The 25,963-nt window shown below is 31.3% G+C and overlaps 1 protein-coding gene across 1 annotated transcript in view; it reads left to right on the top strand.

The window, feature by feature from the left end:
- Positions 1-25,963, top strand: part of PCDH15 (protocadherin related 15) — a 1,316,677-nt gene that overhangs the window by 1,212,917 nt on the left and 77,797 nt on the right. Inside the window, exons 29-30 of the mRNA XM_088791982.1 lie at positions 1,907-2,047; positions 25,330-25,457. Coding sequence (XP_088648108.1) covers positions 1,907-2,047; positions 25,330-25,457 — 269 coding nt within the window. The remainder of the gene's footprint in view (positions 1-1,906; positions 2,048-25,329; positions 25,458-25,963) is intronic.

The following is a 25,963-nucleotide window of genomic DNA, read 5'->3' as shown; positions in this document are numbered from 1 at the left end:
TTGAATTATTGCTTGCTCTATATTTCTGATACAAATGTGTCCAACTTAAATGTAATCGGTAACTATGTGCTGAATCTGACTAAAAATCCAGTTATCCCCAAAAGTGATCCCCCCTTCACAGGAAATACTAAATATCCAGTTCTGGAACCCTTTCCGTCCTCCTCATGCAGGGATATTTTAATGACGTTTCTTCAAAATCAGTGCATCCTACTGTCAGATTTTAGGCATAATTGTTGCCGTACAGGAGTGTCTTCCCACTGTTCTGTACCATCCATGACGTGTACTCCATGTCATACCTTAGCTAATCCTGAAGAAATTTTAGAATCATAGATAATTGTGAGTTCCCAAAGAACCGCATCCATGTAAAAGCCATTTATATTGTACATATCCTCAAACAGTGAAATTAGACATGTAATTAACAATTGTAAGTAAATAAATGATTTAAGTTTGTCTACCCATCACAATTGACTGAGAATAGAATGGTCCGTGAGCCTCCTGGAATAAGTCCATAGCTCAGTCTTTCCCACCCATTCTTTATTTCATCTTTTATCTGCAACTTAGTTGTCCTCTATATTTCCCTTTTGATAAGCTGATGGCCTGGCATGACATGGATAGTCAAAAAAAAGTTAATATGATATATTTAACAAATACATTAATATTGAATATGTAATAAATGAATAAATGTTAATTCTGTTAAAGCTGTTTTCAAGGAAATTATAAAGGCCTTTTCCCAATATTTCAATAACCAACCATCACGAGAATTGCCGCCCCTGAAGCAAGTACTAAACATCATACTTTTCTCATCGCTTTCTTCTTTGTTTATACTGTGCTGCTGTGACTGCTCCCTAAATATTAATAAACTTCCTTTGTCTTTAGAGTTCCAATGTCAGACTGAAGTTGTGATTTCTCAATCTGTTCTGATATTCTTTCTGTAATTCTCTCAGCTCTCTTCCTTGAAGATAGTGGAATGGCTCTACTTACTACCTTCTTTCCCCCACAATGACTTTTTTTTTTTTTTTACAGTCAATTCATTTATTTATTAATTTATTCAGCAAATATTTGTTAATTTATTTAACAAATGTTTAGTGGAACATTTATTATGAACTAAGTACTCTTCCACGAGGGATAGAGCAGTGAGCAAAATAGATGGATCCTTGCCCTCACAGAATTTAACCATACAATATGAGGAGACAGACAATAAAAATTATTAAATTGATAAATATATAGTACTTAAGGAGTAATAAACGCTGTGCAGAAAACTAAAGATAGGAAAAGATGTCAAGAGTGCAAGCGATAGGATATTATAAAATGTGCCAATGTGCGCTGCTCTTCACTTAAACATACATCAGCAAATTTATTTAAAAAATGGACATCAGGGCAAAATATTTTAAGCTATTTAGAATCATATTTTCTAAATAACTGCTATATTAAATTCCCTGATTTTCTCTAAAGCGGTCTTTGTAGAACACTAAATCTAGAAGATAGAATTTTTTAAATCTTAAAATGTGTATTAATCTAATAATATAAAATACTTGGTTAAACACAATTATATGGGTTTTTTAAAAACAGAATTTCTGAAAACATTTAGTATGTTAGAGGACCGTGTGAATCTATGGTAAAGGAAATAGTATGCAAATGTGATTGACCACAGAAATATTAATTTCCAGGAGAATCTCAAAAAATCTAGAATTTTAAGTAATGAGCTTAGGGTAATATTGATGTTGATAATTTCTGGAACATAGTTTCCAAAGAATTAAAATATGGTATCCAAAAGCCAGCATCTTAGCACTTGTATGCATGGCTCGCATTATAAATAGGTGTTTTTGAAACCACAATGCCTTTTAAAGAGAATTCTTGTTCCTTATAATATGAAGAAAATGACCAAGAAATTATATTTTAATTCTAGATCATTTTGGTATTAATAACATCACGGGTGTTATTTATGTGAACGCCCCTCTGGATTATGAAACAAAGACAAGCTATGTACTCCGAGTCCAAGCTGATTCCCTGGAAGTGGTCCTCGCCAACCTCCGAGTTCCTTCAAAAAGTAAGTTATATTATTTAATGGTTTGTCTTAGGTTGGTGCAAAAGTAATTGCGGTTTAAAAGGTTAAAAAGAATTGGAAAAACCACAATTACTTTTGCACCATTCTAATAAATGTATGGCGTTTCTACTCATTGTCAAATAAAATACATATGTCTAAAAGTTCTCAGTGAAGAATGTAGGAAGATCAGACTCGAAGATGATTCGCCATTTATTTTAATTTCCGATATAGGACAATGCCAAGATGATTTCATACGCCTAAAATGTCATGACAGTAGCACACTAGGTATTTGCAAACTTTGTGTATGATATTGTAGAATATCGTCATTATCTGAGTATGTTAGATAATCAGCCTTATTCTCATCCCACTGTGAGGTTCTGGCTAGTGCTCTGGAATGTAGTGTGGTAATGGGTGTATGACCACTAGACAGTCCCTGCATTGTGTGGTTTCTGGTACTCATATACTTGTATTTTCTTAGAATAGAGGAAAACACATCTCAAAATTAGTGACTAACATTTACCATAATGCATGTGTCGCATTATATTTAATTCACACCCCTTTCTAAGAAATGATAATTATCTTCATTTTACAAAGACATAGTAAGAAAAAGTTTAGTGAGTTTTTCTAAAAATGACACTTGTCAGTACATGAAAAGTTGAAGATTTAGGCTCACACCTTTTGACGCCAAAATCTGTCTTCAGCATTTCAGTATGACATAATTTAACCACACAGAGAAGCAAGTAAAAGCCAATATGTGAAGGAGGTCAGCACAAATCCTGAGAGCTATTACCAATAAAGGGATAAATGCTATTTTTTTCCATTCATTGAGGTAATACTTCTTTGCACTTAAGCAACCCATCTCTTTTTAAATAATCACACCGACTTTTGTAGAATTTAGGATATCCATGAAAACCAAATTTAGCCTTTAGTAGAATAGCAGCTCACAAGGAGTGTGAAGTGGGAGACGGGCTCTGAAACATTCACCTTCAATTCTGGGGCCATTCCTTGACATTTGTCACAGCACTCCATCAATTAGCATTTTTAGAAGGGGAAAGATGAAAAAAGAAGAGAACATGCGATCCAGGGCAAGGGTACACACATGTATAAATGCTAGTGGAACAGAAAGCAGAGTAAGAGTAGGAGTAAAAGTCAGAAGATGTGTTATATGAAGGTCAGACAATTAAGTTCATGAACTTTCCACCATGTAACTATCTCAGTTCAGCAATTGATGATAAAAAATAAATCACTCCTTTTGTTTTATTTCAAATCTCACTGATCTAGCATTAAAGCCTGCACAGGTACAATCAAATTATTCAAAAAAATCAGATTGCATAAGTGTGTCTTTGGAATTAAAGGAATTAAGTTGTCTTTAATGATTATGCATCACTTGTATAATTAAATTCTTTAAAAACAGCAGACCAGTTCTTTGAGTTTTTAAAATCTTTAAACTGCAGGCCATTGTTATTATTATTATTATTATTATTATATTTTTATATAAAATGTAATGGATGATTCAAATTGTAAATATAATTGACAAACCAGGAGTCAAAAGGTTAAGATAGGTATAAATTACATTATGTAAACTACCTTATTGCAAATAAAAATAAATGTGAAAGTTAATTGAAAACTGTATTTGCCATCTTTCTTTGAAACAAATGAGCAGTTAGATTTAAAAGAAAATTTTAGTGAATATTTAGGTTGTGGAACTTAGCAATTATCAAAATATAGCTCTGGTTTCTAGGAATAGAGATGTAGTATTTAGTTCTTATATGTAAATATAATACAACTAGCTCTCATTACTATCATCTAAATGTAAGTCTGGGGCTAATAATAGTTCACCTAATGCACACATGTACACTGTTTGTGTCCCATTATGCATGTAGAGGTAAGGCCGAATAGCAAATTCATGAATTATCAACTCAGAAATGCATGAAGCCTAAAAGCTAAATGCTAGTTTGTTTAATGCCTGATTCTTGAATGTGTTACTAATTTTTGCCTCTTGAATGTAAAACGGAGACTTCTGTATTTCTGATACAATTTCATTTATTAATGACTGTTAATGGCCTATAACCAATTCCTAGTCCATTAGCTATGCAAATTAGATCATTATGTAAGTTAATTTTAATTAATTAATAGTTTACAAGTACATCCCTTCTTCAGAATTAGCTGACCTATGGTTTTCAGCTCTACCAAATACCATATGAATAAAGATAATAAACAGAATAAATTGAATTCATTAAAGAAGTATTTTATTGTGATTTCTTTACCAAGAAGTTATTAACAAAGTCATTTTTTTAAAAAGATTTACAACAATGCCGTAACTGGATTTAATATTTAAATTCAAATTAACAATTAAAATAGAAAACATTTATAACTTATTTCCAAAATTTGACACCAGCCGTATTTAAAACTTTTTAATTTTTAAGTATTAAACATTTTAAACATAAATAGAATTACAGAGACTGTTATAATGAACCTCAATGTATCACATACCCAGTTTCAACATTATTGAGTCCTAGGAAATCATTCATTGATACTCCCAATTACTCCCTTAGTCCATTATTCCGAAGCAAGACAAAAACATGATATTTTACCTGGAAATATTTCAATATGTATTTGTTAAAAATAGGAATTCAAAACTTAATCACAATACATTCATTATTTCCTCCAAAATTAACAAAAATCCTTCACTGTCAAGAAATATCCTGTCAAAATTTATATTAAAATTTTATTCATATCAGAATCCAAATAAGGTCCATACATTGCAATTGGTTGGTAGCTCTCTTAAGTCTCTTTTAATCTATACCCTTCACTAATGCCAGTACTTTTTATTCACCTTTATTTGTTCAAGAAACCAGATTTCTGAAGCCTGGATTTTGATGACTATAGTATTTTCAATGGTTCATTTCATATTTTTCTCTGTCTCCTCTTTTTCCTATAAATTGGTAGTTAAAGCTGGAGTCCTGATTAGCTCCAGGTTATGTATGTATGAATGTATGTATGAATGTATGTATATATTGTTTTAGAAATAAACCATAGGTGATGATGCAACAGTCCTCCCTTATCCTCGGGGATACTTTCCAAGACCCCCAGTAGTTGCATGCAACCTGAGATAGTACTTAGTCCTATATGTATTATGTTTTTTTCCTATACGTGTATAACTATGACATAGTTTAATTTATAAATTTGGCAAGTAAGAGATTAACAAGAATAGCTAATAATAAAATAGAACAATTATAACAATATACTGTAATAAAAGTTATGTGAATATGGCCATTGTTCAGGGGAACTCTTGCTAACGTCTTCCTATAGTCTCAGCTCTTTCTGGTGCTGTTGTATGTAACACATTGCTGTTAATCGGAACACGTTTTCTGCTCATGTCTTCCACCCACCCATTTAATGTCTTTCTCATCTTAACTAAGTACTTGTCGCACACTATGGACATAACTTGCAGGTGCAACAACTGTAGCACAGATATCTTTTTCCTTTTCCACAAGTTCGTGGATAAAAGATTTGTTCTAACCATAGATTTTAGCAACCTCAGCATAAGATTTGTTTTCTTTCATTATGAAGTGGAGAACTCTTACCTTTTCACTTAAGGGAAGCACTTTATGGCTTCTCTTTGGCGTATGCGAACTGCCAGCATCACTACTCTTTCACTTTGGGGCTATTATTAAATACAATAAGGGTTATTTGAAAACAAACTCTGTGATACTTGGACACTTAATCTGATAAACCACAAGTCTACGAAGTGACTAATAGGCAGGGAGCATACAATTAATTTGCTAGATATAAAACCCTTGACACACACACACACACACACACATATATATTTTTCTGAACATAAATAGTTTATTCCATTTTCTTCTTTAATGGAGCATTACAGTCAAAAGATTTAACCACAAACCAGTTTTCTTTTCAAATGGGTGTTGGTCTTATTTAAAATTTCCAAAGAATTTACTCTTTTTCTTTGGAGTCCAATAATTTATTTAATACAGCTCCATGTTGGCTATTCTGAGCCATTTTCTGCATATATAGTATATGATATATCCATTCAAGTACTAATTCAGGAACATTTTCTTTAAATCTAGGTTTTACTATTTTTCCTGTTTTCTTACTTTGTTTTTTCATCTTAGGAGACTCTTATTATATAAGTGATGAATCAGCTTCTTTTATCTTTTATATCACTTTCTGTCTAATCTCTTTAATATCTTCATTCACCTCATTTAGATTTTTAATTTTTTCCCTTGAGTTTTATTCTAATTCTGATGTGCTTTTTTCCCCCCATAGTTTCTCTTTTTTCATAAATTAGTTAGCTTGTTCCAAAATACTATGGTAGAGTTCTCATCTTAAATAAATCGATCAATAAATAATAAATAAATAAATAAATAAATAAGAGACTCATTTTTAGAACCATTATTTTTTCTTGCTATTCTCTTTTTATTTTGTGATTTTGACCATGATCCTTTTCTATCATTCATGTTTAAATGAAATTAGTTTTTTCATACTCTTAAAAAGTGAAGGTGGGCTAGGATACCTTTTCTAATTCACAGCTCTTGAATACCCAAATAGTGTTCAACAATTTCACAGTAGTAATATTTAAGTTGGAACTTTCCTGCCTACCTTACCAATCTTTCCTCCTCAATCTCCAACAGCAGATGACAGCAGCCTGAGTGTTTAAAAAAAAAAAAAAAAAAAAAAGCAGCTTCTAGTAAACTGGTGAGAGGTGATTACTAGAGAAAAAGGAAGTCTTCTACAACCTCTTTGAGGAATGCAGGAGATTTTCCAGGAACACATCTTAGCTGCGAAAGGAGAATAAGTGTACCATGAAATTAAACTTGAAGTATTGGTTAATATATGGAACTAGAGAATCTTTTATTTTGAAAACTTCATATGATTATAGTATTTCCTATTAACTAGAGCCGTTTTTTAAGAAGTCATGGGATTTCTTGTGCTTTCATCAATAGCAGAAAAAAAAGACTAACTCAAATCAGCAGAATAAAAGGTATAGTAGGAAAGAAAAACATACATTTATAATTATATTACATATATCCATTTTAAACATACTAATATTTCAATGTATCTGGATAGCAGAATGTAGTCAAGACATTTATAATGAATTTAAGCTACATGAGGGCAGGACTTTTTGTCTGTGTTTATTGTTATGTCCCAATAGCCTAAAATGCATAGCACATAAATATACTCAATAAATATCTGTCCAGTGAATGAGTGAGTCTGGAAAATTAAGGCAGGTTGTAAGGGGTTTATATATCAGGCTAACAGTATGCAAATATGCAGTGTATATACCACCTATACTCACTATACAGTATGCAAATATGCAGTATATACATATAACCTATACTCCCTATACAATAGCAGACTTGTTGCCTTTTCATTGTCATAATTTAGGCAATCATTACAACAGATGGAGCCAATAAATTGTTTTAATCATGGGGATGTGTTTAGAGGCTGTCTCCCAGTACTTGATGTGACAGGGACTCTGAAAAGCTTTGGAAGATTTCTCTCCCTCCAATACAGCTCGAAAGTAAATGTTGATTTCTCAGTCCTTCTCCACCACAAATGCTCTCTGGGCCTCCAGATTCCCAGTTTTTATTTATCTTCTGCTGATCCCATTCTTTCAGGAATCCATATATTTTTTTTTTTTTTTTGTCTCCCATTGATTTTGATCAAATAATTATCTTCATTCTCTAAATTAAAAACAAATATGAATGTGTTAATGTTTTTAATATGTTATTTCAAGATTATGAATTTTCTGTTGTTCATATGATCTCTTTCTGTACTGACCAATTCAATCTTTCCTGGGTTTAGGACAGAATTGATCTCCAAAAGGCTTCAAATAACCTGTGTTCAGGAGAACTTCTGTCAATATTACTGCCAAAAAAAAAAAAAAAAAAATCCACATTCTTATATTTTATGTAGAACAAAAGCAATATGAATCTTTATAGCTCAGTTTGATTTATGGAATGCTACAATTGAAGTACAATTTTTCATTTATGGTAAAATGATAATTACCATTAAATGTGGAAGAAAAAAAACACAACTTTCTATAAATATGTCATTGTGTTTTGATTCAATAACCAGCTTTTCAATCAGGAATAAATGATAGGACAATTAAGATAAACCCTAAACTGGTGATAAAACAAGTCAAATGCTACTGATTTCATTTTATAGTTTTGCTTTAGGGTACAGCTTGTAATACATTGCATTTTCTTGGCTTTTCTAGTTCCAAACAGAAGGTCTGTGGCAAATAATGCTAATGACTATTTACTCATGATTGATTGACTTACAAAAGCATTCTTCATATAACTTGGGTAACAACACTGCAGTATGTTGAATGTTATTTTTTCAGTCCTAAAATCTCAGGAATGTTCTAGTCCGTATAATTGTGCTATAAATATATGGCCACAGTTTTAGAAAGTCTATTCAAACTTTATTACTTTAAAACTTAGAGAATGCTTTGTGAAAACTGATACCATAATGTCCTTTATGATATTTTTGTCTCAAACATTCTAAACATCTTATATAAATACACAGTTGAAAAATAAATTTTTAATAAAATGGAAATCTATCTGTCCAAGATAACAATTCAGTTGTGAAAATACCTTTGCTTGGAAATGCAATTTTTAAATGGTTAAAAAAATTTATCAATCTGTTTCTGAAACCAAATATATTGAGACAGTGTTCTCACATTGACCCAAAAATTGATTTGCTGAATAGGTGACAATGATGTGTGATCAGCCTTCCTGAATTAGAGTATAGATTATGATATATATTTCTTCATATGTAATCTGAAGGAAAATCATGTTACATGGGGAAAACATTTTATATTGCTTCCATGTACAATTAAAAATAAAATATCTAAGAGTCAAGGACTGCATAAAATGGTTCTGCTTAACTTATACCTAAGAAGATACATATATCTTCTTAACTTATACCTAAGAAGATAGGTATATATATCAAGAAGATATATATATGTATACATGTATGTATATATATGTACATACATATATATGTATGTATGTATGTATGTGTATATATATATATGTATGTATATATGTATGTATATGTATATGTGTGTATATATATATATCTTCATTCTTAGGAACTTCTGTTTAATTAATATAGTTAATAATTTAATTGTTATTAGATGTTTTAGTGTAAATTTAAATTAGGATTCAAAATAGAGATCATTCACTGATTCACAAATATTTTGCAACTTTATATTCTGTTTCTGAGACCAGCAATCATTTGATTAATAATGAAGCCTCAGAAATATGCAAGATAAACTCTATTCCTTTTGCTTCAGAAACTCCCATTTCGATAGAGATAAATTATACCTTATTAAATATACATAAAATGATGCACAGAGGAACTGAAGCTTGTTAAATATATACATTATAGAAATATCAACATTTCTAGAAATGGAAAACTAAAGCCACTCTTTGGATAACATAGGCATACAATTCTGTTTTCGGTTTTAGCTTTTTCACAAATATTTGAAATACTGGTACAGAGTATAAGTGCTTGCAGATTTTTTTTTTTTTTTATTTTAGGCAGAGAAATAGCAATACAAAAATTAGCTCAGCCTGTAGGATAGCTTAGAAAGAGAAAGAATGAATGTTAAAAGAATAGTCTAGGCCTGACCTAGAATTGGACTAATATCTTAGGGATAAGATAAACTAAGTTTATCTTAGAAATTAACAGAAGTTATATGTTAGATATAAGCTAGATAGATCGATCAATAGATAGATAGATAGATAGATAGATAGATAGATAGATAGATAGATAGATGATAGATACATAGAAATCAACATGGATAAAAATATTTATTTGAAAAGATTGACTCATGTTATTACGGAGACTAAGCAGTCCCATGACCATGATCAGCTATATATAGGCTGGAGGCCCAAGAATACCATTCCTCCATCTTTTAGTATTATTTAAGCCCTCGACAAATAGGATGATGCCTACACACATTGGTGAGGGTACCTTTCTTTACTCAGTCTACTGATTTAAATCCCAAATACCCTCATAGATCCACGCAGAAATAATCTCATACCAGTTCACTAGGCTTCCCTTCGTTCAGTCAAGTTGACACATAAAATCAATTATCACAACCAGTGAGATCGGGAAAATATAGAACATATATAAAATAAAAGTTGATAGGACTCGAGGACTGGTGATGAAGAGAAATAAATAAAACAAGGATAAGTTTATACTTTTGATCGTGGGTAACATAAATTTAATCAAGAAAATAGTTGAAAGCAAAGAACTTGTTGAAAGATGTTCAAGATTGGGAATACAGATTTTGGAAGAAATTATATAGAATGATTACTTAAGCCAAGGGATTGTTATGCAAAGGGTCACTAGATAACATGATGTGACTGTAAAATGAGATGTAATTAGGGAAATCAAGTAGAAAGCCATCAAAGAAAAAAAGCATCTTTCTAGTTTCCGTAACCCAATTTGTGCAAACCTCACCACAGCATTAAAGAAACTAAAAGCAATAGATTTACAATAGTACTACTCTCCATATTCAAAGAGAATTTGGAAGTTAGGCAACAAAAAATATACTGATATGCAACAATGGGAGCTTCCTGGTCAAGGAAACATATCTTAAAGCAGGGGAGCTGATGAAGCTAAACGGCTTGTATCAGGAAGAGGCAATTTAGATCCATTGAGCTAGCTTGGATCCAATGACCTATTTACTTGTTTATCTGTCAAAAGAGAATGAGCCTCCAGGGCCATCTGGCCCTGTCTTTCTAAGAGACCAGCAAGAGTAAAGAACAAAATACTGTGTTTGGAGAAACCTTCATTTAGTGAATGAGAGAAAGAAACAGCACTGAAGACACCATGGAAAGGAAGAGTGAATTGTGCGTAATGAATGGCCTGTTAGTTAAACAAAGGAGAGGAGTTTCAAGAGAGATAGAAGATGGTGGAAACATCAAATGTTACTGATGGTCAAAAAAATTTTCACTGAAGGAAATAAGTCCAATGACAGTTGTGTCACACAGTAACTATAAACGTCATATAAATAAAGATGACTTGTATATGAAAGACAACAGGTAAATTATAGTAGGTAAAGGATTTCTCGGTTTTATCTACACAATAGACAATTATGTTAAAATTATAATTTGGTGTATTCTTAAATATTCCTTTATTTTTTAATTGTTATATTTTTATGAGGCATGCATGTTAGCTTACCTTACATATTATATGAATACAAAGAGACAAATTGAGAATTTTGTTTCAGAAATAAGAAACAAATTTAGTTTGTCATTCATTTTAATTATTATTCAAAACACTAGTCTAGTAGTCAATTCTTCTTCCAAAGCCAATTCATTCTTCATCCGCGGGAACTTTTATAAGTGCAATTAATCTATCTTGTTTCTGTTTTTCTTCCTCTTGGTATTGTGAACCTAATTAATCCCCTATGTAATATCTTGAAAATAATTGCAGACAAACAATTTAAAGAAAATCATTATTTTAAATGTTGTCACTTTCCACTTTCAACGTCTATTGTCATTTATTTGTATACGGCATATACTTTCTATCAATATTCCTTGACAGAGATTTCTATGTTTTATTAAAACGCACAAGGCAGTTAGATACTCTAGTCAGTCCAGCATCTCAGTTTAATTAATGAGAATTTCCTATTAGGTGATATTCCATAAATGCTAAAATATACATAAGATTAAATGACAAAAGGTAAAGGAAAATTTTATTAAGAAAAAAAATGTTATAACTCAGATGATTTACCACTGACACAGTTCAAATTCAAGATTACCTTAGGATAGCAGAAAAAACACAGATAACTAAAAATGTAATGTAATAAATTGTTTAAGATCCTTGACTTTGATATCAGACAGGCCAGGGTTCCAGACACATCTTTGATCTTTACTAACCTCCCTGAGCTCTAGAATCTTCAAAATCATACCAGTGTAAATATTCTTACACCTCTTAAGGTGTTTGAGAATTTTGAGAAAAATGATATCTGCAAAGTGTTTAAATTACTAGAACAACACCCAATTTAAAAGCTATAATTATTATTGCTATTTTTATTTTATTTACTAGTTATGAAATGTTTGAGTGACATTTAAAAATATAGCAATCACATACTAAAAATGCTTTATCTATTCCTCTAAATTATTGTATGTAGGATTCCACATGTCTCTCTCTAAGTATTTTGCCTAAACAATGGTTGTAGCTTGTAACATGTTACTAAAGCAGTCATACTATCTTTCAGAGTCTTTAAATTTAAGTACTCTGGTCTTGATTGACAATCAAGCAATGTATGAACAAAAACACAGACCTTTTCCCCTCAAATAATGGTCAAAATAATGTAATCATCTATGTTGAAAAGGGGAAAATAGGCAAAACATTAACACTTGATTAAGTTTTGTAACACTCAAAGGAAAATTTGCATTTTATAATGTCTTTGGTACCTTGGGAGGGAAAAATGCAAACTCTTTCTGTAGGTCGGGAGATATGGTCCCTATTCTCTGATACGGACTAAGTTGATAATTTCCAACTGTACTTAGAATGGTTATTTGGTTGGCAGTATACTAAAAAAACAACTTACTAGAGGAATTTTTGGTGGTTTGCATAAAGGAAAAGCTGAATAGGATCTAAGGAAGAGCAAAACAAGCAAGCAAACAAACAAACAAACAAAAAAGATAAGCTTTAGCCATCTTAGTCAGAAACTCAAAACACTGCTTTTTTGGTCAGTGCCATCAAGACCACTGGGATCATAGACCTAAAACAACTGGCAATCAGCACAAGGGTCAAGTGTCTGAGAGGGAGAATCTGATTAGCCTGGGTTAAGGCATACACGTGGCCAAGGGTGGAGTGCAGCTTTCTGTGATTGACAGTTTCATTAAGAGCACATGGAATAGAGGCATAGTAACCCAAGGGGGAAAACACAGTTCTGTGTCCAAAATAAGGGACAGTGGGATGTTTGGCAGACAAATTAAAAATGTTCTACTTTACCTTTTTAAAGTCAATTTAGAACCCAAACGTAGTTGACCGAAATGTTCAGGTGGGCAGTGTGGAGACAGGTGTAGAGAGTGGCATATTACTTGGCAGTTATAGTGCTAGATTTCACTTTCTATAGTAATGAAAATTTTATTTCCATTTTTACTGTGACTGAAGCTTGAAAATTTAAATAGCTGATTTTACTTGAACTTTTGAAAGCTTACAAATTTATGTTGCTTCAACATTTTATTTTTTTCTCTCAGAAGTTTTGGGAAGATGAAAGATAATGCCTGAATTTAATGAAAATTGCAACAACTGTGAACCCTTATTTGACAATAATTAATTAAATATTTTCTAAGGACTAAATTTAGCATGTTCATTACACTAAGTAGTTGTAGTTAAATTCACCTTGTATTGCTTCTAATATCTCTGCAAAAATCTAATTATTAAATGTGTTGTGTACCAACTGACTAATGAATGAAGAAATATGTACATATAAAGAGTAATTAAATTGTGTATACAGGATTACTTCTCTGTAGTCATTGCTTCTTGGTTAAATCTTCACAAGTAAATCACATATGCCTAGGGAAATATCTTCTTACCGACAAACAAGCAAACAAATAAGCAAATTCTTTTAATTTAGGGGGAAATAAGCTAGTATGCTTAACTACCTAGCAAAGGCCGGGGGTTGTTGATGCAGAAAATGTAAAGATTCACACAGTGTCTCCCCAGGCTCTTTAGATGCAGGAGATGGCATTTTGGAAAAGGCATAGAAAGGAACCAAAATGTTTTGTTTTGTATATTATGCTTTATGACTTCTGTTTCCGCTTCTAAATCGTAATTTACTTACCTCTTCTCATATTACTGAAAATCTAGTTTGTTTTATAAGTGGCAGCTGAAAACAGCAGTTCTTAATGAGATCCTTGGAGCCCATCACTGCTCTAAAATGAAAAATCTTTGCTCATATTTTTACTAGTCCTTTTTATGGAGCTGTGATCCATAATTTTCAAAAAATGTTCAAAGCTATACTTATACCAAGAGGATGGATCGATTCAGGTACTAAGTCATATCCTGTAGATTACATCTTTTTTTTATTTTCCTCTTTCTAAAGGATGTATTATAATGATCAAAAAAAATGCTAATCTTCTAACATACATTATACAGGAAAAACACAATCCTCCTGTATGTTTCTCCTTTACTTTCACACTACGACCACACTTAACAATACTTCTGACATCTGATATATGGGTTTGCCACTCATCAAGAAATTCTCTGCAACACCAGTTGTGTGTCCTACAATTCAATTGAATTCTGATACTAACTGGAGTGAACACAGAGCCCACAGGTTGAGGCTCAGTTCCCCAAGACTGCCTCCCACTTCAGATGCCAATTGAAAATAATGTCTTCAGGGTACCTGCAACATTTGCCTGACTTACCTATAAGTCAGAGGTTCCCATGACCCCCCTTATTGGATTCAATCAATTGCTAGAACAGCGCATAAAACTCAGAGAACGATGTACTTATATTTAACAATTTATTATATAATAAAGGATATGATGAAGAATACGTATAAATAAATGCATAGGGCAAGACCGGAAAGGGTCCCAATCCAGCAGTTTCTGTCCCTGTGGAGTTCAGATGCACCATCCTCCTGGTAGGTAGATATATTCACCAATCTGGAAGCTCTCCTAACTTCTTATTGTAGTGGACTTAATGGAGGCTTCATCACATAGACATGATTGGTTATTAACTCCATTTACAACTATTTTCCCTCTCTGGAGAATGGGGTGTAAAGATGAAAGTTTCAAGCTCCTAATCATGACTTGTTCTTTCAGGTGACCAGCACCCATCCTGACGCATACTAAGTCACCTCATGAAACAAAAGATGCTCCTATCACTCAGGAAATTCCCAGGGATTTAGAAGCTCAGCATCTGATGCTTCTATCACTCAAGAAATTGCAAAGGTCTTAGGAGCTATGCATTAGGAACCAGGGTCACAGACTAAAGGTAGAACAAAATGTTCTCCTAGCACTTGTATTTACAAGGGGTTTTGGAGCTCTGTGTCGGGAACCAGGGGCAGATATATATCATATTATATGTCGATATATATATATACATACATATATATATATATATATATATACACACACACACACACAGAGGATGCTAAAAACACGTATACACATTTTAAGAAAGGAGAAAATTGTATCAATATTGTAATACTCAATATACTTGTATACTGATAACAAAAATGAATGCAAGTCACGTGTATACTTTTTTTGGCACCCCCGGTGTGTGTGTGTGTGTGTGTGTGTGTGTGTGTATTTATTTGTTTGCATATACTGATCCAAAACTATACATTTGTGGCATACATAAGTATTCTACTATATGCTTTTACATAGTTTACCCACTATGCAAATGTTTTGAAATAGCATGTAGATCAAAACACTTTTCAATTTCTATGGACAACTCTAAAGCTTTAATTTTTATGGTAATGATAATCACATATCTGTTTATTATAATATTTAATTACCAAAATGATCCTATTGTTTTCAACAGGTTATAGGTGAGAAAGTAGGCTTTTGTCCTTGTTCAGAGTCAGTCAAAAAGTACTGAAGTATGTAGAAAAAGGATTTTTCCTTTTGAATTCATGGTGTTTCTTTGCCTCGAGCTCTCATGAAGTAGGAATGAAGGATAGTTTCAGTGAGAGATATATAGAAACACTTCCACTGAGCAGTTTTAATTTTGAAGTAGATTATCTACATAGTCTTTCAACCATTTTCCTGATGGAACTGAGAAGTAGGTTTGCTTTCCCTGGCCCCATTTAACCATTCTATATTCTCATATTCAAGAGCATTTATAAAAATGTGGAAAGCCTTAGAAATTTCCCAGTGAAATAATAGTTCTTCTTGTGGTTTTAGACATGGAGTATAGCTAAATACATAATGCCTAAATAAAAAGCAAATTTTACACAAGTTGACACAACTGTCCCCCAGAAATCACAAACTTTAGAGAGGCTTAAAGATTATGTTGGATTTTAAAAATTCCTCAAACTGAAGGAAGGCCATAAAGCGAAATGGTTAAGGATATACATGGTCAGAGTTGTGGGTCTGAATCTTCTTCCTCTTTCTAGTTGTGTAGTATTAGACATATAGCTGAATCTCTCTAAGCCCCCCTTATCTTCATCAGTATAATGTAGATAATAAGAGTGTCATTATGGGGATAAGTTAATATACTGCTTTGAAAGCATTTAGTTCAGAAACTTCTCAATTATTAAGTAATTAGTATTATCACTGTAATAATCTGCTCAATCTGCCATAACAAAATACCATAGACTTGGTAGTTTAAACTACAGGAATATATTTTCTCACAGTTCTATAGGCTAGAAATCCAAGATCAAGGTGATATAGGATTGGTTTCTAGTGAGGCCTCTCTACCTGGATGGCCGATGGGTGCCTTCTCACCCTGTCTTCACAGGGGGGGAAAGAGGAAAGACCAGAAGAGACAGCAACAGGGACAGAGGCAGAGAGACAGAGAGTGCTAAATCTCTGGTGTCACTTCTCATGAGTACACTAATCCTTTTGGACCAGGGCTTCCCTTTATGACCTCATTTAACCTTAATTACTTTAAGTCTCAAGAAAGAAGAACATAATACTTCTTTCTTTCTTTTTTTTTTGTTGTTGTTTCACTCCTTTAATCTTTATTTCCTTTTTTTTATTTTCTCTCTATATTCATATATTTAACAGATACTCATTTAGCAAAGCATATTTAATGTACTAGATACAACATTACTATCTTTATATATTTATCTTTTTTCTTTCCCATTCTCTTTTTTATTCTTCATTTTTTTCTCTTATTTTTACTTTCTGATGTAATTTGTTGCTCTCTTTTCCTCACTCATTCTACCTCTATGTTCTTATAAATCTTCAATATTTAGACATGTTACTATGTATTCTGAAAACCAATGATAAGGAAACCAAAACATATACATCTACATATTCTTTTTTTTTAATTTAATTTTTCTTTACTTAAATTTTATTTGTTTATTTGTTTAGTGTGTGAGTGCATGTGTGTGTGTTTAGAGGCATGCATGACAATTCAAGACTGCCTATGTGATATTAGTCACTACCAATAATGTACTTTTTCAAGAGGTTAGCAAATTGCCTATTCAAAACACAATCTTTTTTGTTGTTGGCTTATCTTTTTTTTTTTACCAAATTTATATATTTTACCAAATTTATTAATCATTTCTTCCATTTAAATAAAACAGCTTTGGGCTTAAAAAATATATATTTTTTTAAATTATATGTTAAAAACACAGCTTATTTAATTATGTATTCAAATATATATTTTTTTCTTAGTTACACTTCTGCATTTTAAGATAAAATGATTCTTATTAGGCTTGTAAGGTCAGCAGAATTTTTACATCAAATACGCTATAGTGTGTGTCTGTTTTTCTCCAAATACTGTTAACTTTTTTAAATGAGTTTTCTGTAAATGTGTAGTCTTGTCATGTAAACATAAGTATGGATATTCAATAAGACACTATTACTACATTTTCCAATAGTGTTTCATTACTATTTCTTCTATTTGCAGTAAAAATATACGTATTTTCTACTACCTTATTTAATGGTCCCTATGTGTTCATAATACCCCATATAAAAACAAGTTTCTTTTATAAATTAATGCAAGGAAAATGTTTTTTCTTAATTCCATGGCATTAATATTCTTCCTCCTTCTGATTATGATGATAATGATGACGACAATAATGCTACTAACACTTTTCCTACCTTGAGAGTCAGTAAGCTCTGCTTCATATTTGAAATAGTGAAGCCACCATGCATTTATTGCTTTACAGGAAATTTAATGTAATTAAATGGTTGGTTATTTATATATGAAAACTAGGTTATCGATGAGAAAATTTAGCTTAAAATGTATAAGTAACCTCTGTAAGGTCACATTTCATACATGGGGAATTACTGGTATTTGACTTGGGCTCTGGCTCAACAGTTTGTGCTTAAATTTTTTATTGCCCAATTTACAATTATAGCAGTTTTGTTGGTCCTTATGGTCACACATTGGCTGCTTTGTGGAGAGAGTTGGAGTTTCATAGATACAAATGAATTAAAATAGTGTCTGTTTATTCTGAATGGAAACAGATGGAGCTGAAAGTCATAATTATTCCCTTGTGAAGGCCTCTATCTGCATTAGTTTGTCTCATAGAATTAGCACAAAATACTAGCAATACCAATGAAAAGGAACAATATTGCGTTCTTAGCTTCTATTTTCATGTTTACTGTTTATAGAGAAATTTATTTCATTAAATTATCACATGTACATTACAATGAGTTGTAATTTGTCTGCTTTATTTTAAACAAAAATGTCTTCCCATAATTTTAATAGCATCACATTTAATAATTTTAATAATTCCTTTAATTATCAGAAGACCATTATAGCCACTCTGAAGATATGCATATTTAAATAAAAGCAATAGCTACCAAAAATATATATATATATTTAGAATATTACTCTCCTGATTATCCCATTACTCTAATAGTAAAATTGTCAATGTCGTCGTTTTCTTCACTAAAGAAATTAGCTGAAAATCAGGTATATATTATAGTAATCTGAGTGTCAATTTTTGAAGTCAGTAGTTATGCATAGTTATTTCCCTAATTCAGTTTTTACCCTTTCAACAAATACATACACAAAATGTATGTTTTAGATGCACGCAATTAAATTTATTCAAAGGCTAATTAAATCAATGTCAAAACTAAATGAAAAACCTATTCAAATGAACCTCAAAAGATTCCATCTCTCTTGCTGCCTAGCTACTGAAAATCAATAGTGTATATGAATATAACTAAGTACAGTTCTTGCAGAGCAAAAACCAAGAAATAATAAGCAGGGATTTTTGTCATATATAATAATGTATTTTTTTTAATTTATTGGGGTGACAATTGTTAGTAAAATTACATAGATTTCAGGTATACAATTCTGTATTACATCATCTATAAATCCAATGTATTTTTTAAAGCATGTAAATATGTCATATTCATGCTAATTCTGTCTAATGAACACATTACAACATATTTCTTCCATATTCTTCATTTAAATCCTCTTTTTAATTGAATAACTATGAACCCAGTAGAAGATTGTGCTTATCTCCAGTGATCCTTTTGTTCTTAAACATTACTTTATCTACAGAATTAATCATTTATCTCACGTATAAACTAAGGCAGAGGAACACAGAAGAACTTAACAATAGTGCATACCAAGAATCTTCATGTTAATTCCAAACAGTCCATAGAATATGAAATGGTCTCAGATTCAGTATTTTTCTAATATTAATTTTATTTTTGGTAAAAATGTGTTGTCTTTAAGAGAGACAGTCTTGAACTGAACAACAATGTGCTTTTGTTTGCTACTGTGATTCTCAAGGGCTTCAAATATGTAACTTAATTTATGAGTATAAAACAGATTGATTCATTTTTATTTAAGTGGAGACAAGATTGGGGGAGTGCTAATAATTCAACATTTATTAAACAATTACCATGAGGAAATTACAGTACTTCTGAAAAATGAATCTGCCCCTCTGAATCTTTCAGTTTGTTATGTGCTTCATAACTACCTTAAATAAAGGCTATAATACTGAGCCCTCCCTCAAAAAAAAAAGGAATCTGCAAATACTCAAGGAGATTTAAAAAAAAAAACACAAGGAGATTCTCTTAAAATTTTAAATCAAAGTTTCTGCCTTGGAAATAATTAAAACCCAAATTTAGTGAAAGATCGTGATACAGTTCTTAGTCCTTACATGCACTTAGTGAAAGTCATGCACATTGTTGTTAATGCATCAGAAAATCTAAGTGAATGTTATTCTAGTGATTATACTATAGGAGTATATAATGTGTTTTTTTGACTGGCCAAGGTATATTTTACATTTTTTATTAGACACATCCCAATTTATCCCCAACATTTTTCAGGTAAAATTGACAAATAAAATTGTATCTATTTAAGGTGTACAATATGGTGATTTGACATATGTATATACACTGTCAAATGATTACCACAATCAAGTTAGCTATCAACCCATTAACTTACAGTTTCCATTTGTGTGTGTGTGTGTGTGTGTGTGTGTGTGTGTGTGTGTAGCTGATTTCATGTATACAATACAGAATTATTAACTATATTGGTAACCGTGGTATACATTAGATCCTCAGAAATTAATCATCTTATAATTAAAAATTTGTACCTTTCACCAACATCTCCCCATTTTCCACATTCCCAGGCCGTGGCAATCATTTCTGTTTCTACAAGTTCTCCTTTTTAATATTCCACATATAAGTGAGATTATACAGTACTTGTTTTTCGGCATCTTGCTTACTTCTCTTAGCACAGTCCCCTCCAGTTTCATCCATTGTCCCCCTGCCCTTCCTTTTCTACCTTACGTACTGTATTTTTAAGATATTCTTTTGTTTGTGACCAAGTCTAACACCTGACAACTAGAGGACATTTCTTAAAGTGGGTAAAGGTAAATTCAAGGCAAATAAAAGGGCGTTCTTTTTCACACAGTGAATTATAAACTTATGAAATGTATTACCCTAAGGGGTGTGACTAGGCTGAAATCATCAACAGCAAAGGGAAATATTAAAATATATTAACCAATTAATATATTTTTCCTTTTACTTATTCAACATGCTATAGGACAAGCTATCAAGTATATCATATTCTAATTGAGGAGTCAGATAATAAACATTCACCTAACATAATTTCAGACAGTGGTTACGGGCTGTGCAGAAAATAAAAATACTACTGGAATTAAAATGACTACTGTTGGGTAGGTGTCAGTGAAGGCACCCTTGAGATGGTGATGACGACAACGTAAATAGACTCCTTGCGAATAATTACAGAAAATCAAGGTGTTTATGATTGTAATCTTTAAGCTGTTGCTAGCAAATAAATCTAAAACTTCTTTTTTATTCTTGTTAAGATACACAAATTTGCCACTGTCCTAAACAGGTAGAAGCAACAATAAGCACATACAAATGTGTGGGTTGTGTCAGCAAGTAATGGGTTCACATCTCAGCCACTACCATGTACTAGAGGGAACATGGGCCAAGTTACTTATCTCTCTGTATTTCATTTAACTCAAGTGCTAAAATACAAATAACAATAATTATAATAGTTTCATCTCATGGAATTAGAATGTTTTGCACAACTTGGAATGATATCTGCCACATACTGTTCAATAATTGTTAGCTACCAATATTGAAAGTTAGGTAAACATAGAAAGAACATATCAAGAAGTTGGCTATTTTAAAATTCTTTAACTTTTAAAGAGAAATAAGGAACTATTAAAATAAGAATATATATATAGATAGATAAATAGATAGATAGATAGATAGATAGATAGATAGATAGATAGATAGATAGATAGATGATCTTCAATTTGGACAAAGGCATGATTAAAATGAAAACATTTTTAAATAGTTCATAGAGATGTAAAAAAAGCATTACTTACACTAATAACTGCACTGTGGTGCTGCTTTTGTTTTCTAATTTCAATAAAATTGTGATTGCACAAAACTCAAACTTATAAAATGCCACAAGGACGTACTGAATATTATAAAGTTATTTGGTATTAAAATAGACCAGGATGAGGCATATATGGAACCCAATAGCATAATACACTGAGTATATGTAAACTATTTATAGTATTTCCTTTTCATTCCTTTTTCTGACAGATGAATAAGAAATCACACAATTCAGCAGCACAGATTCATGATTCAATTCCAATATCATTTAATTACACAAATTAAATATTTAGGCAAGCATTTAAAAAGTCAAGAGTAAAAAGTAACATATCATCCAGGTTGAATAGAAGTTATATATACAGGTAACCCCTGTATAACACGGCACTTCTATAACACAGTTTTGCTCTAACACGGTTCGAGAATTAGGGAAAACTCTTGTACAACATGGCATCCTAGAACACGGTTTCACTCTAACACGGTTTGATAATTAGACAAATCCCCGAACAATAGGGAGCATAATAAGAGCTTTTAAGAGGAAAAGATATCTCAATTGAAATTTTTGATTCGAGCATGGATGTCGTATCAGATTTGACTGCAAACTTTTAAAATTTATTAGAATTTTAAAACCATTTTTTTTGTGGAGTATTAAGTTCAGAATATGAAGATATCTTGTCAAAAAGAAAATGCCCTTGGTTAATGGTGCTTAGTAGTAATGATGAAGAAAACATTTATTAATAGATATTAATATGTTATATTTTTGGTGAAAATTGCTTTAATAAAGATATTTCTCTTAATTATAAAAATATAATAGTATGTTGTTGTTGATTTTTTAATTTTTGAACCTAACTCCCTTTTTTGTACTAGTTCTTTGTTTTGTGTAACATGGATTCGCGTAACACAGCATTTTTAGGAACCTAACAAACGTGTTATACGAGGGTTACCTATATATATATTGGGGATGCCAAAAAAACGTATACACATTTTAAGAGACATTAACACTTTGGTCAGCGTTGCTCAAACAGTAGTTTGTCATAATCAGAAGTGTCTTGACGCTGATGGTAACCACTTTGAGCTCCTCTTGTAATTGCAGAAGTCAAATGTGACTTGTATTCATATTCTATTATTGGCATATATTGAGTATTACAATTTTAATACACGTTTTTCCTTTCTTAAAATGTCTATACATTCTTGGCACCCTCTGTATATATATATATTATTATGCATATAAAGTTAAATATGCCCCAAACTGGAAGATGAAAATTTAAAAGAAAGAATCTAGAAAGATACTTAAGGATGTACTATGATTATCCTTCCATAATTGTACTTGCTCTCATATTATAACTTATGACATGGAACTACTATCAAAATTTTTATTCCATGCTTTCTTTAAAGCATTAAATTACATATGGTTAAATTTTGTATCCGTCTCATAACAAATATTGACTGCAGCACAACTGATAGGGAAGCATGTTATTTTATAATTATGTTTTTGTGAGATGAATATATTATAAAAGAAAATGCTGAAAAACTTTAGTGCAGTTGTTAAAATTGGATAACATTATTTTATATGAAATTTATAATCATTGAATATCAATAGTGTAAAAAGATATTTATTTAGATGTGTTTATACATGTTAATTACAGATTTTTTAATAATTGCTAAATTGATACACTAAATAATTATTTTACTATAGTGTCTCTGGAGTTCATAAAATGCATAAAATATTTTAATATGGCATATAACGATTACTTTAAATTAAAATACTGACTCATTCATTAGTTTTCCCAATACTTAAGGAAATAATAGCTTTTTAAAAGATTTACTAAAGCACAAATTGTTCCTAATGGCATAATACATTTATGCCTGGGCCTAACCTTCTGTCATAATTTTCTGAAGTGCCAGGAGAAAAGTAGACAAGCTTCAAAGCATAAATCTATTCCTTTACAGTGATTTGAAATTAACCTTTACTTTTTCAAGTGTTGCAAATAGGGATCATTAATGTGGTCATTAATTAAAAAACATAAAAAAAATTGGAAAGGTGATATAGTTTAGGATTACTTTTCATTAAAAATATTAAATGTAAAAAAAAAAAATTAAAAACATATTAAATGTAGAGCTGTTAGCACTTTTAATCCCAGAAATTAAAATGGTGTGTTACTAAGATAAAAATGGGTTTCATGTTGGATGAACTCTGATTGTTGGTGACTCACCAGAGTGCAATTTGGAGCCCTGGCACTGTAAGATAGAGAAGAATAATTTGCCATTAGCTCTCTTCTCTGTAGACCTAGCCCATTTTTCCCATTGATTCTAGCTCTTCCAGTTCAGGAGTGGTGTGAAAGTGACAATAAAGATGGGAACTAAATGAATAGCAGCAGGATAGGTATACAACCTTGAAGCTATCTCTCTTGTCTGTCTGCTCTTTTCCAGGGCAAGCAAAAGGCAGCCTGTTTCTAATTCGTATTAACACAGTGCAGGTTTCTCATTCATTTATTCAATCAGCACAGATATATTGTACACCCATGACGTACCCACTGTGCTAGTAGGCTGGTGTTAATAAGTTATATAGGGATATGATAAAGTAACAAAGTTAGTGTGTCCCTGATAGTTTGTAGATCAATTGTCATATGTTTGATCCTAACTGAAATGCATGATAGAAGTTCACTTAAGTAATGCATCAGAATACTTATATAATTTGAGTCTACTTTTTGCAAAATGATTAACCACTTCTCATTTTATCTGGTTTGTAAATTATTTTTATACATTGGATTATTTGTAAAGAGTCATTCTTGGACTAGTGACAAGTGCTCCACTTCTTATTAAAGGTGTGATGATTGATGGGGTGAGATGATAAACTATATTCTTTATGATATTTTGAGTATGGTTTAAATTATAAAAACCCAGCATTTATGAATTATATGGCAATCATATCTCCAACCATTATCTTTTGCAGTGAATGATATATAGCCTTTAATAAGGATAAAATTTGTTTTACTTTTGTGGAAATAAGTACCTGACCTAACCATTGCTTACCTTTAATCTTAAATACATATACTATAATGCATTTTAAGCTAAGGGAATACCATTGCTAGTTTTATATTTAAGAATAAAATATACACATATATTTTAGTTTATGGCAGTTTTTATTACTTCATAAGGTGTTTATATATCTGTGTCACTTTTATGTAATTGGTAATGTTTGTAAAGTGTTTGTAAATATGAACAGTTGAGTCGTTTCATTAAACTGATTAGAACACAATACTGTATTACCTATTAAATCAAATGAATTGAATTATCAGGACTTTATAATTGAAAGAAATAGCAACAACTTAACACCCTGTTTCCCCGAAAATAAGACTTAGCCGGACAATCAACTCTAATGCGTCTTTTGGAGCATTGTTTTGCTATAATATAAGACCAGATCTAATAATATAATATAATATAATATAATATAATATAATATAATATAATATAATATAATATAATATAATATAATATATAATACTGGGTCTTATATTAATTTTTGCTCCAAAATACACATTAGAGCTGATTGTCCAGCTAGGTCTTATTTTCGGGGAAACACGGCATTATAATTATCAGTGTCCTCTGGATTTTGTCGTATTAGGTATGCATTTTGGAACAACATTTTTTGATTTGAGTGATTTCCATGATTTCAGAAAAAAGAAAGTATAACAAGTGTTTACTCCAGTGCGTTTTTAAATGAATAACCACCAATATATATTACTTCTTATCCTCCAGGTAATACAGCAAAAGTATATATTGAGATTCAGGATGAAAATGATCATCCCCCAGTGTTTCAGAAAAAATTCTACATTGGTGGTGTATCTGAAGATGCAAGAATGTTTACTTCTGTGCTAAGAGTTAAGGTATGAGCAAATTTATTAAGATACAGGACTAAAGTAAGTAAAAGCAAAGTGCTTGAATGTTGCCGATAATCAATAACCATGTGGTTTGTATTAGCTGAGTACTTATTCCTGTTTAAACAAAATCTGAAACTTAGAGATATATGAGTTTAATTGGCCAAACTAAATGCAGATTAATTATGAGATGAATACTAAGGACATTTTTTAAATTTTGTTTTTAAGACAAAAACAGGAACAAATGATTTATGATGTTTTACACTGAATAAGATATTAAAATGTATGTTTTCTTCATAGGTTTTATTCCCTTAAAAGGTTTTATTCAGAGTAACTCCAAAGATTTTCATGCTGTAGTTTCTAGTGGTAAATTATAAAGTTGCCATTTTGTAATAGAAGAAATAATATAATAAATTCTGAAATTATTTTTTCTGCAATAATTTAAAAAATCCTAAATGCTAGCTATATGAATGTAAAACACCACTACTAATTTTAGTACTTTACTAAAAGTTTAA

The sequence above is a fragment of the Rhinolophus sinicus genome, chromosome 15, assembly GCF_057876585.1.
Source record: "Rhinolophus sinicus isolate RSI-liver-muscle chromosome 15, RSI-T2T, whole genome shotgun sequence".
Taxonomy (NCBI): Eukaryota; Metazoa; Chordata; class Mammalia; order Chiroptera; family Rhinolophidae; genus Rhinolophus; species Rhinolophus sinicus.
The sequence above is the reverse complement of the archived record's forward strand: the minus strand, read 5'-3'. Positions and strand labels throughout refer to the sequence as shown.